At 36.3% G+C, this 19,625-nt stretch overlaps 1 protein-coding gene across 2 annotated transcripts in view; it reads right to left on the bottom strand.

The window, feature by feature from the left end:
• The window catches only part of VWA8 (von Willebrand factor A domain containing 8), a 182,733-nt gene that overhangs the window by 102,204 nt on the left and 60,904 nt on the right, over window positions 1-19,625 (bottom strand). For both annotated transcript variants that reach the window (XM_059839092.1, XM_059839093.1), the window contains exons 15-20: window positions 14,881-15,049; window positions 14,515-14,592; window positions 11,456-11,571; window positions 10,403-10,509; window positions 8,336-8,442; window positions 4,169-4,240 (exon numbers count right to left, since the gene is read on the bottom strand). In XM_059839092.1, coding sequence (XP_059695075.1) covers window positions 4,169-4,240; window positions 8,336-8,442; window positions 10,403-10,509; window positions 11,456-11,571; window positions 14,515-14,592; window positions 14,881-15,049 — 649 coding nt within the window. The remainder of the gene's footprint in view (window positions 1-4,168; window positions 4,241-8,335; window positions 8,443-10,402; window positions 10,510-11,455; window positions 11,572-14,514; window positions 14,593-14,880; window positions 15,050-19,625) is intronic.

Genomic DNA, 19,625 nt, shown 5'->3' with positions numbered 1-19,625 from the left:
AGAGTTTCTTTTAGATTGCTTACAACATTTAGCACCTTCATAGAATTCTTCATTCTACTTCTGAACAGCTCACTCAATAACTCCTGGCAACAGAGTGATGCCAAATAAAATAACCTCAATTTTACTTAACATGCTGCTGGGTGTTATAGAATTTCATGGCAATAAAACAATTCAGAAGTGAGAGGGTTGTGAGCCTTCTCCATCCAGAAAGCCACAGATCCTATGTAACTATAAATACTATGTGTGGTATCTTCAAAGACAGATGATGGCTGCCAAGACCTCACCTATGACTAATAAAGGTGAAAGCATCCAACACATCTCTTCACATAACATCCAAATGCAACAATTTGGGAAATGTTATATTTAACATTTAAAATTGTGAGACAAAATAAAATCATTTCAGCCAATGCTACTTCCACAAGGTTTTCCACATAAAAAAATTCTATTTATTAACATAGTTTCTCTTGCATTTGCCAAAGAAAATCCAAGGAGACACTAAAAGATAGCAAGTAGTGGCCAATCCATGAACTGCACATTGTCCATCAGGAAAAATATCATAAAAAGGCAGTCTAAAATTTTCCTAGGTAGTAAGAACCACTATTACAGTCTGTCTCATTAAGCTCAAAAGCTACTGCAAGACCTGTATTTAATGAGTACATAAACAGTCATTGCAACACTTGAAATAACTGGGGGCTCTTGCTGTTCTTCGCCTGCTGGTGTGAGAGTAATATGCAGCTTCTTTCTCTCAGCCAAAGAAGAAACTGCTTTGCAGGTGCTTTGAAAAAGTGTAGAGGGTCATAGATGGATTCATTCATGCTCAGACTACAGGCTTATTCAGGAAGCAGTAGCAGAACCCATATTTAAGGCACTGGCATGTCCTTTACTTGGAAGCTATTTCATAGCTGAAAATTCATATCTATCATATCATATAAACTCAAAGAAACCTGTTTGTTTGTATACAAAATGGAAACACATTCCAGTTAACATCCAAAGTAAATCATCAACCACTGCAAAAAAATATTTATATTTCATGTAAAACATTTATGCTGTGAAATCCTAGGCCATATAAGCCCCAGGGAACAAACATGAATGGAGTGTTGTAAAGCAGTTTACTTCAGAAGCCGAGTGCTTCTAAAAATATCTGTTGGCAGCTGACAGTTATCTTCAAACTCTCGTCAGTTCCATTAAGAAAGCCAGTTCCTAACATCCACCAAGATAATTTAATTATAATTTACTGATACTAATCATCAGAGCCTGTATCTTGAAAACAGTCTTGGTAAAAGGGTTTCCATCAGTCAGCTCTTAGAGTTATAGAAGAAACCACATTTACAGAGTTTGAAAAGACAGAGGTCTTAAGCTAACAGGAATCTTGTGTGTGTACATGTGTTGTGCAAATAGATGAGGCAGAGGTGGAAAACCACATTTAGTCAACCAACCAAAACCAAATCCAGACTCTAAAAGAAAGATTACAGGTCAAGCCTAGCAATTAAATCACAGCTGAATGGAGATACTTACACAGTCATCATTTTGAAAGACCAAATTATGTCCTAAGGAAAATGCCAACTCAATTAAATATCTAGGAAATGACACAAGCATTCAAAGGGATGTTAGTCCTATGTTTTGAAATACTCAGGTTCAGAAAATTTGACTTTTCAGTTATTACACCGAATTTGCATGATTCACTCATTCACTAATAAGACACTTAAGGGAAAGGAACTCAAAGCAGTATCTTGTATCTCCTTAAAATCATTATCTGTTTTTTCCAAATGGGAAATACAGGTACACACTGATGCATGTTTGAAGACATTACAAAACCCTAGCTTCTTATACAGACTGAACTGATAAAAGTAACTGAACAGAAATAAAATAATGTTTTTTAAAAATAACTTTCCTTACAAAAAATGGATGAAAACATTAATATTTTCATTGAGGTATCTACACAGTATGAAAGCATCTGTCTATACTGCATGAAAGCACAATTGATGCAATGTATTGCTTTTAAAGTACTTGAACATGATTCATCACAAGCTGCACAAATTTACAGTAAAATATTTAAGGAATTAGCCAATGAATTTCTAAGTGGTTAGTGATCATTCCTGAGAAATGAAGAATGATTGCTGTGGTACTGAAAAGACTGCAGAATGGCAAATACAGCACTTCAAACTTAAAAACAGTATTTTGAAAGGAAAAGGCCTTTTGGCCTTTTCTTAGTCACATATAAAAACTGTGGAACAAATTACAAAGAGTAAACCTGGAAGTACTCAAAAGTATGTTAGCAATTAAAAAAAAAAAACAAAAAACCAAAAAACTGTATTGCTGATCTGCCAAAGAGAAAGCGCAGCAAATCAACTCATTTTCCAACTTAATGGTACAGCTGAGCTGATGTCTGGAATCAAAGCAATATGTTCCAATACTTCAATCCAGTCAACTCTTTTAAATGCTGTCTTCAATCAGAGACTCAAAAGATGGAAGAAAATGTGATATGCTTTAAATTATTAGAGATGAGAATACAACTGCTGGAAAAATACATTAAATCCTAATAATTGTACTTGTACAGTCTTCAAAACTTTTCTGCCAAATGAGGCACATGTCAGAGCTTTGATTTACCACTGGTATACACAAGCTCTTTCCCCACACCTAGGGTTTTACTTGTTGGTATTAAAGGTCAGCTCTGACATGCTTTTCCAGCTTTGCCAGGGTTCCTTTCATCCTCAATGCTATGGGAGCTGCATTTACCTTCAAGCCCTTTCCTTGGTTCCTTCCCAACCTGCACTGTGGCGATGCTGTGCTTGGCCCTGTATCTTGCCGATCCCAGCCTGGACCTGCTGACTTGACTTCCCAGCTTGATCTCAGACTTTCCCCATTCACCATGGACCTATCTGGCAGCCACTGAGCACTTGCGTGACCATGGGGGCTGTCCCCAGACCTGCTACTCTTGCTTTGGCACTAAGGGACTGCAAAAATTATCATTGAGGACTCTGTCCCTGCCTCTACTTTCTTGTGGTTCAGCCTGCTCCTGCTATTCCTTGCCAGGAGTTGCTGCAGGCAATCTGTACTACATAACATTTCCAATACCAGCTTGGAAGCAGGCATAGCACTGTTTATGAAATACAATAAATAGATCCTGTTTCATTTATGAAATAGATCAATTTTTATTTATGAAGAGATTAAATCTTTTGGAGAAGCTGGCATTATCCATCATGTCTACAGAGGTTTCAAATAAACCATCTTTGTAAATTCCACTTGATAACAAGAATGCTAAACAGATGAGACTATACTTCAATATATGCACATTAATAATAATTAGCATTTTATATTCATTGCCATGTTGGTTAGATCTTTAGTGCTTTGTGTTAGATATGTTCTACAGACAACTGTAAAACAAAAAGAGAAACATCTGCTAAAAATTATTGTACCCTTGCTAAGAGACAGCTAAACTAAAGGAGGATTACTTTTTGAGGGAAAAACCAACCTCAACAATGAAGTATTGATAAGCAAAGATACTAGTCAAAGAACTATACAAATCTATTACTCTTTTAGAGAAAATTTATATTTAGCATTCAATAGGATTTGGTAATACTGAAGTGTATACCTCTTACCTACCCCTGGAGATTTTAAAGGAGTGGTCCGATACATAGTCAAGAAGGATAACCAAAGCCATTAACTGAAGATTTTAATGCTAATGATGTTACATACAACTATTACTATGTCAAGAGAGGTTTAGATTGGATATCAGAAAAAGGTTTTTCACCCAGAGGGTGTTTAGGCACTGGAACAGGCTCCCCAGGGAAGCGGTCAGGCTTGACAGAGTTTTAGAAGCATTTGGTCAACATCCTCAGGCACAGCATGTGACTCTTGAGAACAGTCCTTTGCAGGACCAGGAGTTGTACTTTGATAATCCTTGTGGGTCCCTTCCAACTCAGAATATTCTGTGATTAATGCCTTGACTTTTTACTCTGACAGCCACATACAACACATTTACGGCATATACATTTTCCACAAATATGTGCCTATAAAACCCCTGGACAATGTTAAACAAGGAATTGAAAAATGGGCCAAATACCTCACTAATAGAAATGAATGCAATTACAAAGAGGCAAAACAGAGATTCAATTATATTATTGAATAATGAGTTTGTTCCACGCATTGCAAGAAATATTTAACTCACCTGGTTGCCAACTAAAAGAAGATGCTCTCCCAGCAGAAAGTCCTTGAGCATATCTTCCATTACCATCATATGCTAGAGAAAAAAAAAAGCCAAAATTTTTACTTGATTTTATGTTTATGCATTCACTAATGACAGTGGTACAACAGGAAACTAACTTCAAAGATTTGGGGCCAGATATTTTTGAACTTTATACTTACTTATACCTACTTATTTTATAGCAATAGCCTCTCAGCCAATAATAGCAGAGGCAATATATCCAGTGATTAGAACAAGGAAGCATTTACATCCTCTGCTCAAACTCATTGTGGGAGCCTGATTTCCCTAAATACTTTTAATTCTCTGTAGTCATTCCTTGTATGTTTCCTTTTAGCCTAGTTGAATGAATGCTTGTTACCCAGAGTGTAAGAACTTTCTTTAGTTTGTGTCAGCTTTCCAGCAATCTCCTAGTAAGAACATTACAGAAACCAAATAGCGAGAATAAAAGACATATGTTAACTACACACATATATATTATTGAACTTTAAACACCAGGCCTAACTTAATAACAAATATACTTTTTCTGTTCTAATCAAACTTGATTTTAAAGGAAAATAAAGATAGGAATCCGCATGTTCAAGTCTGAAAGTGTCTATATGTAACTTACAATATGTACCTAACTATACAATTTTTACTAATTATTAGTTCATATGGGCCTAATTCAAGCCAAAATGCTGGAGGTATATTTTTACATATATACAGTATCATAACACGTAACATACGCTGTAAATCATTTAACCTTATCTTGCTTCTCACAAATGATTTGTTTAAAAGGATAGAAAGGATTTCAGGATAAAGTAGCAAAGCAGACTACTTTACTCGCAATGAAGTCGTGTATATTTCTCCACTGTATCTAGTAAAAATAGGTCATCTGTAAGTAGGTCAGTCAACCTACTTAGAGAAATGAATGATTGTTTTTAAATAAATACATTATCATCTCCTCTTTAGGACTTGATTAATATAAAAATTAAAAATCAGCAGCTTGCTTATAATTTCTGAGTATAAAAACCCTTCATTTCTGTGTGAAGGATATTTTAAATTTCCAAATCTGTCTAGAACACAGGCTGGGGGTGGGGAAAGAAACTCTTGTAAACACAACTTAATACCATGAAATCCTAACCAGGCATTTCAAAAGACTACTGAATGCTCAACACACAATTTAAGGAGAGCACTTCAAGGCAAATTATTCTATTTTTTCGCATGTGTATACACTAGAAATTTATAACTGAGGAAAATACATTTGACTGGATATAGGAGAAATTCTAGGAAGTCAGTTTACAACACACACTGATAACAATTTTAAATTTTATTTCTAAGGAACAAACACATCCTTTTGATGGCTTATTTTTAATCCTAGATTGAACAAATATACATACATTATGGTTCCCCTGCAAAGCAGTGTACCCACAAGAAATACTACATATTGATATTTCTTCTTTTGTTGGTTCTTTTTTTTGCACCAGGACTTAAATTAGCATTGTATTATGATACATGTAGACATTTAATATTACCTGTTTAGACAAAGGAGTTGTAAGTAGACACATCTGTCACCTTTATCAATCCATGCTCCCCAGTGCCTTGTCTGAAAATTGCATTTAGCATATTACCTCAAAAAATTATTCCCATCCCTATGACACCCGTTGTGGACCAACAGCAATGTTTCATGGCAATATTAAATTTCACTGTAATGTGAATTGTTTCAAGACCAAACATACAAAGGCAAAAATCTATGTGTTTCATTACACTGTGCAGCACTACAAAGGGCTGAGGACATATCTTTCCTCTGTTTTCAGTTTATTTCTGTAGCTTCTAGGCAATGAAGCACTGCACTAAACTCAAATCAAATTTGTTCTCCAGCAGTTTTTGTTAAATGATCATTACAGCACTTGAATCATCAAACTGCAAGTAGCAATACAGAAAATAAGAGTAGAATTCATTTAGAAATTGGAACACCTATCCTGACCGGTATTTGGTTGCTGTTTCCTTCAGCATTTAGCAGGCATAGCTATTCAAAGAAAGATACAGAGCAGGTCATTTTCTGCAGCAATTTTAACAGAGGTTCCCTGAATAAAATCTGAACATGGTTTTGTCTACAGTTTTCTGAACCTATAAGCAAGAAGGTAGAAAAAGCAAAGCAAGTGTTAAATCCTAGAGGAACTCGGGACTTCCTTTCCAACAGACACAAATAATGTGCTTTATCAAAATGGCAACAGAGAACAAAATCTCACATGAAATTTTAGTAGGGAAGATGAAATCTGTCATCTGCTCCCCTTGCATGGCTTGTCATCACCTTCAACAGGTGATACCCATGTAGCATAGTCTTTCTGGGGGAAAATTATAAATGAGGTACAAAAAAGACTAAGAAAATTATGTATGGAAACCCATACCAGGCCCCTAAAAGCAAAGTATTTCACAAGATCATGCTATCAGTATTGCCTTTCAGTAGCAAAATATTTGAAAGGTAACCAAGAGAGTAAATCTTTTCCTAAGGATACCTCTGTCTGACAGTTTTGAGGTTTTTATGCTAGACAGAGAAGAAAACTGCTCTACAAAATAGGGTGCTGGAGAAACAGAAACCAAAAAGCCTACAGTAACAAAGCCCTTCCTTTTCCTTGAATTCATTAACCACTCTTTACTACTACTATGAACTAACTGACATGAATGTCTAATTAATAAGCTAAACTATTTAAAAGAATAATTAATAACTCTAATAACTAATTTTCTAAGTACTATTCTCCTTGCTTTGCAAATATGCAGTATTAATTCTAATGTAAAGGAGTGTATTGGGTCTGGCTGAGATGGATCTGGTTGGGCATGAAGGGTTGTAGTGAATGGGGTGACATAAGTCAGTAGTGGGGTTCCACAGGGCTCCAACTTCAGCCGTCTGCTCTTCATCATCTTCATAAATGTCTTGGAAGGGGTACTAAAGAATGGGAAGGGATACTAAGCAAGTTTTCAGATGACACAAAACTGGGAAGAGCCAGACTTCCTTGAGGACAGGGAGGCTCTGCAGAGAGACCTGGACAAATCAGAAGGCTGGGGAATCATCACCCATATTAAGTTTAATAAAGACAGGTGCTGGATTCTGCACTTCATATGCCCCTGAATGGGGCAACCCTGGATGTACAGACAGACTGGGGAATGAGAGGCTGGAGAGCAGTGCCATGGGGGACTTGGTCCATGGCAAGTTGAACATGACTCAGCAGCGCCCTGGCAGCCAGGAGGGCCAGCCCTGTCCTGGGGACATCAGGCACAGCATCACCAGCGGGCAAAGGAGGGGACTGTCCCACTCTGACCTGAGTTGGGGCAGCCTTATCAGTGCTTTAGCTCCTGCTGAGCAGGGCTGGCACAGCATCAGCACTGTCTCCCCAGTATTTCCCCCCCAGCAGTACTCTGGGGTAGGCAAGATCCTGGGACAGCACACACCTACACCAACTGACCCAAAGTAATCACAGGTATATTCCATACCATATGACATCAGCTCAGACACAAAAGTTAAGAAAAGGAGTAGGAGTGGGGGCATTTGTTATTTACAGTGTTTGTCTTCCCAACCAACCACCACATGCACTTGAAGCCCACAGCTTCCTGTAAAGGGGCTAAATATCACTTGCTAGTGGGAAGTAGAGATTTAAATTGTTGGTTTTTCTTTTTGATTGTGCACACAGAAATTTTTGCTTTTGCTTAATAAACTGCCTTATCTCAACCCATGAGTTTTTTTCCAGCCTGTTTTCTCTCCCCTCTCCACCTGGGAAGGGGGAATGATAGTGGCTTGGTGGGCACATGGAGTTCAGCCAAGGTCAACCCACTCCAGGGAGGTACAACTTTATGCAACAGGCCTGTAAAACACAGTCTCAGGATGCAATCTACAATCCAGCCCGAAGGGTGGATCAGTCCAGCAGCAGTAAACATAAACAAAATGTTCAACAGAATTGTTTTAATCTCTTCACATGGGGATGAAGATATGTCTAAAATGACCACCAAATGCCATGAGAAAAATTTAAGACTAAGGAAATTACTTCAGAACTATATCCTTAAATTTAGTTAGTACATTATTTACTACACATAGGAGCATACCCATTGGTACACATTTAACAAACTTTTCTAACTCAGAGGTCAGAGATTTGTACTTACTTGTGCATTTTCATAAAACAAAACATCTGGCACTTTCATTTTCTCAGCTGGGTTATAAATTGGCATGGTCACAGACCCTATCTTCAGAATCCCGTTGTTTATTTCACCTAGTCATTTTTCAGAAAACAAGCAAATGTATTTCTTACAACATCTTCTAAGCAGACAATGCAATCAATACCTAACATTCACAAGTAACGATTTACAGGTTCTAACAAGGCTCTTGTTTGCAGTACATTATTTCTATCTAAAGAAAGAAAACATTTGGAAGAGTATCAATTTACAAAAGGCTGCATTATCATGAATTTGAATTCTCTTTAAAACTGTAAAGAAGTGTATTACAATAAATGACAAAAAGGTGATCTTACAGAAAAAGGACCATAAGAAACACCAGAAGTTGTGACCACTGCCTTGGTCTAATTTGACACTCTCATTTTATTACTGAAACATCACCAAAAATTTTAGGTTATATTTCCTCAATCCACAAGGTTTCACACTTCCATTCTTCTGCTGTCTTCCCCTGTCCCACCGTGTAGTGAGGCACAGAGGTGAGGTAACAAGCGACTGTGTGGGTGCTCAGCTGAGAGGGGAAGCACACCCATCACAACAGTACAGAGCCACTGCTGATTCTCCCTTTCAGCACTCATAGTTGAAACTAAACCTCAACTACAGCTCTGAGAGAAAATTACATTAAAAACCTTTCTTAGATCATAAGAACCAAAAATTCAGTACTTAGGAAAATAACAAATAAGTGTAATTAATAACAAATGCAATAAAAATTAAAATTTTTGCTAGTAATTTCTTAATCTAGCATGGTATAAAATTGAAAATACCCTTATTTCTAGACAGAAATAGTTGTTTGCCCTTATAGCATGAAACAGAGAAACAGAAAATTCAAGGAATGTATCCAGATTTAATAAAAAAAAGTAAGCAGGTAGTATCACAGAACTAGCAAGAGTTCAAATTATTTTGTATACATAGTTTTATATATATGTGTATATATATATAATATATATATAATGTGAATAAGAGATATAATAATACATAGATGGTTGCAGATGTATATGTATATACATATGTCTGCATAGATATTTGTATATAGTTACACATATATTTTGTACTGCATATAATAGAAACTATATATCCATTAATATATCACTATCTACATATGTACTTCTATATACACAGGCATTAATAAATTCATAAAAATAGAATCCACATGAATTAAAATGAAAAATGTGTTTACCACTGCACAGATCTAACAGTAAAAATACAGCAATCTAATACATCACAAAACTGGGAACGAACATACAGAAGAACAAGAGCAGAGATAACACTGGTGAGGCAGAGAACAGGAAAAACGTAGTGAATGGAAAACAGCAAATTGCTCACAGTATGCTGCCTGACAGAGGATATGAAAAGATATACAGCTAGCATGAAGGGAGTCATACAGGAATGAGAAAGCAGAAGTGAGAAAAATGGCAGAAGCAGAAATATAGGCATAGCCCTGAAAGCAACTACAAATGATTACGAGTTGGATAAGCCAAAGAAACTAAGACCTGCTCAATAAAGGTGGCATGCAACTACTACAGCAATTTAAAGAGAATAAAGAGACTAGCAAAGAAGTGTGTGCAAGAATGAAAGCAAATGATAGCACAATACTTCTATAAGAATCTCAAAAAAGAAAAAAAGGTGATTTTAACAGGGGAGAGAAAGAAGCAGTGGTAAAAAAACAGAACAGAGAAATGTTAAGTTCAAACTAAGGCTGTAACTCTACAGAGGACCAGCTATCAGTGATGAAAAATGAAAAAGCAGTACTAAAAGCCTGAGACTGTGGATCTTGTGGACTGAGAAACACTTAAACATGATGGAAAACAAAATTCCATGAGCACGGAACTCAGCAGACAATACAACATAGTGAGAGCAGTAACGCATTCTGATACAACAAAGTCAGAGATACAACTGAAGCAAATTACATTAAATTTTGAGGATAACTAGTACACCTTTATACATTCAGCAATGTGAGTAACATTCCTGCAGAGCAGGAAAAAAAAAATAGCAGAAGCTTACATGTGTAATCCTTTCTCTCTAGTTTCTCTGTGTCATCTGGACTTGTTTCAATACCAGAATCCTGCAGATTTTTGTGTAAAGCTGATCTGGCGAGGTTTGGTAAAAATCTAAAAAAAGGAGAATAATAGGGAGGCTGTATTTTAAGGGTTTTCCTTTTTAAAAGTTTTCAGTATTTTCTGTAATCTAAAATTCTAAATCTAACATAATCTGTAATCTAAAACGAAGATTTATTTGCAACTCCAAACCCTGAATGTCTATTCCTTTCACAAAAAAGCCTTATACATTTCACCTATCCCCAAGGAGAGCAACTGAGCTTCTTTCATAGGCAATGAACTACACTTGTGGCAGTGCACTCTTTTTTAAAGGCTTCAGTGTTATCAAATATTGCAAGAGGGTTGTAATGGAGGGTGGGGTGGTTTAGAACTGGAGGCATGTAATATCCTCATTCCATTACAAGTAAGAGCCACAACAGAAACAATTGTTTTTTGGAAATACCTTTTCTCATTACTCGATTCACTTGGATCTCAGGTTCCAGAGAGAAAGAGTAAGCTCTGAGGTGTCTAGAACTAGACCCTTTCAGTTTTCCAAACCTTTTGATAATAAAAACTTGCTTTCTTTTGAAGAGGAAAAAACCCCAAAAAATCCCCAAACAGACCAAAACCCACAAACAAAATCCCAAAGCAAACAAAACCCTCTTAACTCTTCTAGATACAGCTTTTAGAACTGAAACCAAGTGTCCATGAAACATAAGTCAAACTAGGCATTAATATGGCTCTGCTTTGAGTGTTTTTAGACAGTGAAGCTATGCTGATAATGGTGACCTAATTTATATAACGTAATGATGTATCTTCATAAAGATGGGAAAAGTGTACCGACTCCTTTCTACTTACCTTCCAGGTTTGAGAATAGCTCAGAAATATTCTTAAAGAAATTACCAACTTCAAGGAGCAAGACAGCAATTGCATTATTTACTAAGACACATTAAAAGCTATCTTGCACGTTAGCAACTGACCAAGAAGCTCTTGGAACTTCCACCAAAACTAGCAGTTCTACCTGGAAAGGCAGGCTTTGTTAACAGCATCATAAAGGCTTTCATCTGGATGGTGTGAGAGTCGACGGCAAATTCGCAACAGTTGTCGAGTAGATAAAAACGATGCCAGTGACTGTGCCTGTCAAAAAATACAGGGTAGTTTAATTATTTAATCCGTGTGAGGGATTTAGAGCAAACAAGTCAGGAGAAAAACGCAATCCAAAAGGAATAATTTCAACTTTTCTCCTGATTCAGAGATGCTTTGTGCCTTCTACAGCAACTTGCGCACTTTATTAGGCAGGTTTGTAATTCTGGATTTTTTGCAGTAAGTCACTGTCATGGAAATCATTATGTCACCAAAATATTAGTCTTAAAATATCACTTGATAAGCAACAGGAAGAAAAATGTGCTGTGAACTGAATTTTATGTGCAATATAAACCCTAACATTATTATCAGCAATAAAAAAGCAGGTTAGCTACTGTGAAAGGATCAATGTGCTAAAAAGTCATCTGCTCTTCACAAACTAAATATGAGCTGCACATGTAATGCTCTGGCAAAAAGGTCTGGCAGGATTCTTAGACATATAAACAAGACAACACTGGGCAGCAGTACGGAGATTTGTATCACCTCTGCACACGCCTTCTGGGCGGGCCATTACTGGAACACTGTGTCCTTTGCTGTTGTCCACATGTTAAAACAAATGCTAAAAACTGGACATGAACCAGCAAAGATTTACAGAAATTATTCAATGCTTGGGAAGGCAGACCTCAAACAAACACAGCAAAATTTAAAAAACCAAACAGAAAGAACCACAAAGCAAGCAACCACGTATTTAAAGAAGGATCCAAAGACTGAGAAAGAAATCATTCTATAATTATATCTACCGGATGAAGGTATCTAATACAAATAGGTTCCTTATTTTAGCAGGAAACACACAACAATGAGTGTGATCTGATAAGTCACGCCATGTTTTGCCTGGGTCAAGTGAAATATTTTAATTAGGTAATTTCAAAATATTTTGTTTGGGTATACACAAGTTTATATAAAATTCTAACTGCACTAAAATTGTCTTAACATACGATGCGGTTTCAACTGGAAAAAATAAATCTTGACATTTGAAATCTAGGGGAAAAAATAGAGAAAAAACAACACTTAATTATTTCAGAGCCTTTTTTTCCCTTTATTAATTTTTAAGCATAAGAGATATCTTAACACCAATCCCTTCCTCTGAAAAACAGCAGTTTTGACAAAAACGCATTTAAATTAAAAAAAAATCAGTTTTATGAAATCACACAAAACTCAAATTATGAGAAAGGAAAGAATAATGCTTTTTAGAATACCTCTGAGCAATGAGCAAAAATTATTTAGATTGGGCTAACTGCAAAGATTACTACTCCTGTTCCTCCTGCTTTCACTGACAGAAGACTGTGAACATCATTTACAAGCAAGCACTGTGTACACTGTGATGTAAATAATGGCATTTCATGAGTTACTTCAAGACCTACTCAGCTGTAAGGGCAAGGGTAAATGTTCTATCCTTACTATCCATAGAGGATAGGACCATTGAGGAAAAGTTGTATCACATCTTCTGAGTATTTCCAACTGGTAGTTGAAAGTAATGTCAACAAAATTTCCTCCTCTATTACCTGATTTGTTTCGGTTATTTTATATTGAACAACTGCAAACATAAAATTGTGTTAGTGACAATTTTTTAAATATGTATCTATGAGGCATCTAATTCAACAGGGTCTTGATTGTGGCCTCCAGATTCTATTGTAAATCAAGCAAACAATTACAATGATGTGGACAACGCCCACAGAGTGAACAGTTTACAGGTATTCTATTGTTAACAAAACCACTTTAAACAATGGTTAATATTTCAGTATAATCTCTGGCAGAGACTTATTTACTTAGACAACTCTATAAATAGCCTAATGTACATTAGGCACACATTTCATCTCTCTGCACAGGTGTGGTGTTCCCAATAAGTCTCATGTCTCCGCTGATCTACAAGAATACTCTCTCAAATCATACTGTGACTCACTTTTCATTCAGCATCACATAATTAATTTAGATATTTCACAATGCTACAGATATCCACATATTTGGAAAAGATTTTTGTGATGCTCTATTCAGGCATGGTACGTCTCCAAGTATGTCAAAACTGATACATTTATACATTAGATGTAGGAAGCTCAACCAATGATTATAACTGTCCTAACAGTATACCTAAAAGTTAAGTTAGTTTTTTACTTACTTTTTTAAGCTCCAAAGAATGTAACAGCCTCTCTCAGCTTCTCAAATAGTAAAACTATAAAAACTATAATCAATGTTAAAATAGTGAAAACTAAGGACAACTAATTAAATTTGTTAAGTACCAGTTAAGCTGGTACTGCTGGATTCCACTAAAAATGTTTTACATTTTACTTACATCAAAGGCATGCTGTGTTTTAGCTGCCATAGCAGCTACAATAATTTCTTTTTCTTTTCACCATGATTTAACTGTATTTTTAAAGAATTCTGTGGTCACTTTGTCAGCAGAACTTATTTTTCCTGACATTACTTCGTTAATAGAATAGCCTATAGCAGCAATGCAGCCAGGAGTCCTGGAGCATTCTATTTTCTGAATCGCTGCTGCTGCCCGCTGTCATTTTATAAAGACTGCATAGCTCCTGTTGCCCAAAAAGCCCCAATAAATTCAGCTACCAATTTTCCAATTATTTAAGCAAAGTAATAAAAAAATACCTGAACCCGTGATTATATCCATACACATTCAAAAGACACCTCAGCATGTTCCACTGAAAGCCACATACCTAAACTCACTGTGTTCTGTTTTTGATTCTCTGGGATTTGTGCAAATTCCTAAAACTTATGGAGATTCCAAATACATACATCATAAATCAAAGAAGTTTGTAGTACGCAGCACAGTAATTGCCAGCAATAGCTTTCTGGGGCTGGTTTTCCAATCAGGCAGCTTTTGAAATAACACTATAGCCTAGCACATCTGACCTAGCCTTTGTAAAGACAGTCACAGCAGGAGACAGTAAATTCAAAGAGAAAAGAAGAAGAAAAAGGGCTCACAGTGGCATCATTTGTTTCCCGAAGCTTGTGTGTTACTGACAACAACTTTTCCACAGCAACACTGGGTACATTTGGAATCTGGTTAAAAGAGAAAACAGTATTAATTTTATTGCATGATATCCAAATTCCATGTATGCAATAACCATAGAGTTGCCACAGTTGCTTTATGACAAATAGTATTTTTATTACAGCAGCATTTGATATTAAAATAAGAATTATGCCATTAAAAGAGAAGCAGGTATGTTGTTTTGACAAACTTCAAAAATCAGCTCCTTTATGCTACACTGAAATAGCAATATATTTTATATGTAGCAAATAATCCTGTTCAGTAAGCCAGTAAGTGCCTAAAGTACTGAATGTACTTACCATTTGTTTAATAACTTCACTTTCTTCACTCTTGCTTAAAGATCGAACATTATGAAACAGAAACAGTGTCAAAAACTCTGGACCCAGCCATTGTTGGGTAGTACTTCCAATGACAGGAGGTTCTGCTAAGACCACTATTCTGAAAGAAGGATGGATAGGAAAGATAGACCTGCAAAAACAAGAGTTTAAAAATGCATCACCCGGCTTAAGGAATAAATATCAGATTTAATTTTTACAATAGACAAGAAGAAGATAAATTATTGTACTGAAATCTATCATAGTATATCCAGATCATTTGCAATGCAATTTTATTTTTTTTAAAAAAAGACACAAGCTGCATAAGTGACTTGAATTTTTTAAAATTTACATGCTCTTTTAATGCTCATAAGTCTACCCAAGTCTCTTCATTTGCAACAGGACCTGCATGCCTCAAGATGGACAAATACCACCAAGCTACAGTCTACTGTGCTGTATGTCTGAAACGGGCACATCTCACTAATTTCATGGACTTTTACAAGTGCTTTACCTGGAACAGGGTGTCTCACAGGCAACTCAGGGACAAAAGAAGAGCTACCAGAGCTGCAGTAATGAGTAACTTCTTTTACTGAATTAGACTGACAGGAAGGATGACACTGTAGAGATTTGCCTACATACTGTGAAGAGCAGAATTTAGTAACAGTTTAGGAAGATTCCCTTACAGATGCTCTTTATGGTCCCTGGATTAATATGTCTAACTTCTTAACACTCCTGAAAGTTATGCTTCAAACACCAAACCAGTCACTTTATCCCTGGCTCATTTTAGAGTCAGCATGAGGAGACAGGTCTTTCCAGTGGAAGATTAAGATTTACAAGAACTTTGGAATTGCTGTCCTGGTTCCTTAAATCAACCAAGCACAAAAGTCTAGCCACAACCAGTACTCTGCCCCTCTCATATTTTTTCAGCACCCCCCAACCATATTTTCAAAGGCATCATAGGATAGAACTTTATTTGGTTTAATTTCTCTTTGCCCAAAATTTTTTTCTAATACTGTTCTGAACTTCCTTTCTTCATCCTATCTGCCTAAACAGCTTCCTGTGAAAAAAACACACACTGTTCCTGGCTGTAAAAGGTACTTTTATTATTACTGGTTTTTAATTCTTTATGGGACTGACCTCCTAGCCTAAGTCAGTGTTTCCCAGTTCTCACTTGAGGATTTGGTAACTAACAGTCTTGACTCCACTGAAGATAATGGGAAGTTGCAACACTAACTTAAATATACAACTTTTAGATGTTTATGTTAGGGCACTAAAAGACTGCTGCTTTGGATTTTGATATCTTTGCCACCTTCATATCTTTTGTATTCCTTGTCTCTGTAGTATTTTCTCCTCCTCTGACTGGGCACTCATTGGTGCCACAGCACACCACAGCATCACATAGAATCAGTGAATAGTCTGAGCTGAAAGCAACCCAGAAGGATCATCAAATCCAGCTCTTAAGTGAATGACCCATAGAGAGATCAGAGCTGTGACCTTGGTGTTATTAGCACCATGCTTCGACCAACTGAGATGATCTCCAGAAGCAGCAGAAACAATGGAGTAACACATCAGATACAAAAGCCAGTCAAATTTTGTGCAAGATGGGCCTGTTTTCACTAACTAATTTTACAGTACTCTTTTTAAAATAGAGGATGTTCATTTGGGAAAAGCAAGTGAAATTTGATTAGGCAATTTATATTGCTGATACCATGTCATTTTCCATACAAATAACTGAAGACATAAACTGACAAACTACTGCATAGTTGGCTCATCTGTACATCACAACAATAAACATGTGATATAACAGGGCAATTACAGCAATGTCTTGTATCAAAGCAAACAAAGGTGGTGGTATGAGTTTTTCTCAGCTGAAAGTCATAAGCCTAGAAGCGACTCTCTGATTGATAAAAATAGAAATAGATGTCCAAAAACATCACATGAAAGAGGAACCAATGGGAATGTCACTGTCACTAAGCATAAAAGAAGGTCAGAGAACCTTAGCCAACTTTATTACAGAAGAAAACATTTCCTAGATAGGATAAATACATATACTTTCAGACTTACCTTCCCTAACATTACAAAGGAAAAAAAGCAACCCTCCTCCAGACAGCCATCAAATTCTGGCCCTTCTACAACACCATAAGAGTACACAAGGAGTCAACTTTTAAGGTGAAGGAATCATATTTCTTTTGTATCACCTCCTAGTCACTACCCTCAAAGGGCTTGGTGGGGGCAGCCACAGAAAGAGGTGGGCACAGAAAAAAGTGGGAGGAGTGGAGATGCAAAGTCAGGGCAAGCTAATCTGGTGATATCAGTTCAATTCATTGACGTACTCTCTAAACTTGGACAACATCACTGCCGTAGGTTTCCAGGTTGTAAACATGAAAAAACTATTTGGCTATTTCAAAAGCCTATTGTTCGAAGTGATGTTCGCAATTCTGAAAATATCAGGCTAAGCGTATTATTAAACAAACACCATGAATGACTCAGTTCTGCAGTGCTCTCTAAGTTCCCATCTTCCATCAGAACAACTGAAGAGCTTCAAAATTGTTCCATCACATTACAGATCAAGTCTCAAAAAGAACACAATATGGAGAGCTCTTACATGGAGCTGTAGTTCATAGAAAAGAAATCTTTGACATGACAAGAAATCTTGTGGGCTTTACAGATGAAGACAAAGTAAGTGTAACTTGTTAAAAACTTGGCATCTTTTAAATTAATGAGCCTCAAACATACTGGGAAGATGTGATGTTAACTGATTCATGCAAAGAGTCTATCCTCTCTATTAAACATTTACTGATAATACAAGCAGCAAGGCACTCTTCTAATAAAATTAAACATCATGTTTAATTTTTCAGCCAAGGATTACCACCATTGCTCTTATAAAGAAAATCACACACAGAGATCAGGGCGATTTTAGGGAAAGGTTTTCTTGTTATTGACCATGGTTATGAGTAATTGAAGTGTCTCATAAAAAAAAAAAAAAACAGAAGAAAATAAAATGCAGAATGGCATTTCTAATGCCACTTTTTGTAAGACTAAACTATTTTTGATTATCTCTTCCTGTAACATGATTTAATAAATCTCATTTTCTATCAAATTTTGTAAGTTGGGAATTATTCCAACCCTAGAACCAAAATGACCGGTTGTTATTTTCTTGCTATTTCTTTTAAATTTCACCACAGTCTAACATTATCAGATGCCTTTATCTTAAAATTCACTTAACTGGAAAAAAGTCAAACCCCTAAACAACAAAAGAAGTAAAGCTAAAAAATGTAAGCAATTAAAATTCTATTACTTGTTAAATTTACTCCTTGCCACAATTACACACATTTGTCTCATCTACTGTGCATTCCCATTCAACCTAACCACATAGAAAAGAATCCTGCAAGGTATTAAAAAGCCTGCAAGGTATTAAAACCACCCAGGCATTATGAGAGACTTCTTTAAGTTTTTGAACTATCCTATTATGTACCTACTCCTAGATTTTCCTATGATAGCTGCCTTTCTGCTCACCACACCACGAACTTAGCATCTGTGTGTGCTGAGGGGGTATACTCATACAAACAGGTTATATACTGCATCCTGAGACAAACAAACACTTCACTGCTGGATTTGTAAAGGCTGTGTGCTACCTTTACAGTATCTGTCTGGGTAAAGTAATGGATGATTACAGAAGAAATTCTACGCAGAAGTCTTGGATATGCACGCTCCTTGGACACACTTTCTTTTACTCTCTGAACTTCTTCAGGGAAATGAATCATGCAATCATTAAATGAATAAGTTATCAGCAGCTATAATTTCCTTCTATGTAAAATATCCTTAAGGACCATCTGTCACTTTCTCAAGGGCAGCTTTTTTCTTCTCTTTAAACTCATGAACATGAATTCTTAGTTTCCTTAGAGGAGCAAATGAGTTCTGCAACCATTTGCTAACTTAACTTCCCAGCCAAACTGGCATATTAAAGAATATAGGAAAAAGGACTCTGTGGCCACCAATAGTTACTTTGCAGCTTAGAGGCTTTCAGCAGGGCAAGGAGTATCCCAGAATGTCCCAAAGGAAATGCACTGCTTGCACTTGCCACTCCTGAAAGAGCTATTGTACCCACCAGCCTGAAGCCCTTCTTAGAAAAATGAAAATTTTTCTACAGATGTAGAAATGTAATGAAATAATAGTGAACATATTACTCAATAACACTAATTAACCTAATTTAAAATCAAAATACACTTTATTAGGTCTTACAAGAGTAATAAAACTTTGAAATGTTGTCATATATGTAACATATGAATAATACTGCTCTAATCTGCAAAAACTGAAAACAATCTGAAAACCAACCATACTTTCCTCTTTGTCCAGCACCTCTAATAACAACATCATGGTTTAAGCACATTCACATTCTCTACTGTAATACTGTTTGCATTTGTACACAGAGGCATGTGATTTCTCAAGATCACAGCATGATCTGAAACACCATCCCTTTAGTAAAAAAACACAAGCAAACATCTTGATCCTCTTTTTCTTTCTCTTCTACTACATGTAAGAGTATTTTTACTGTTGAAGCAGTAAAGATTAAAGGCACTAAAATTGCAGGAACATACTAATATTCCCTTACTGGAAGATTAGGTAGACAATGTGTTACTCAAACATTACAGATTCAGTACCAACAAAACTGAGAATGACATCATCTATTCCACAGGCCTGGCAAAAAGCAGTCACACTGAAATTACTTT

This window comes from Haemorhous mexicanus, chromosome 2 (genome assembly GCF_027477595.1).
Source record: "Haemorhous mexicanus isolate bHaeMex1 chromosome 2, bHaeMex1.pri, whole genome shotgun sequence".
Taxonomy (NCBI): Eukaryota; Metazoa; Chordata; class Aves; order Passeriformes; family Fringillidae; genus Haemorhous; species Haemorhous mexicanus.
Note: the sequence above shows the minus strand (reverse complement) of the source record. Positions and strands in the feature narration are given on the sequence as shown.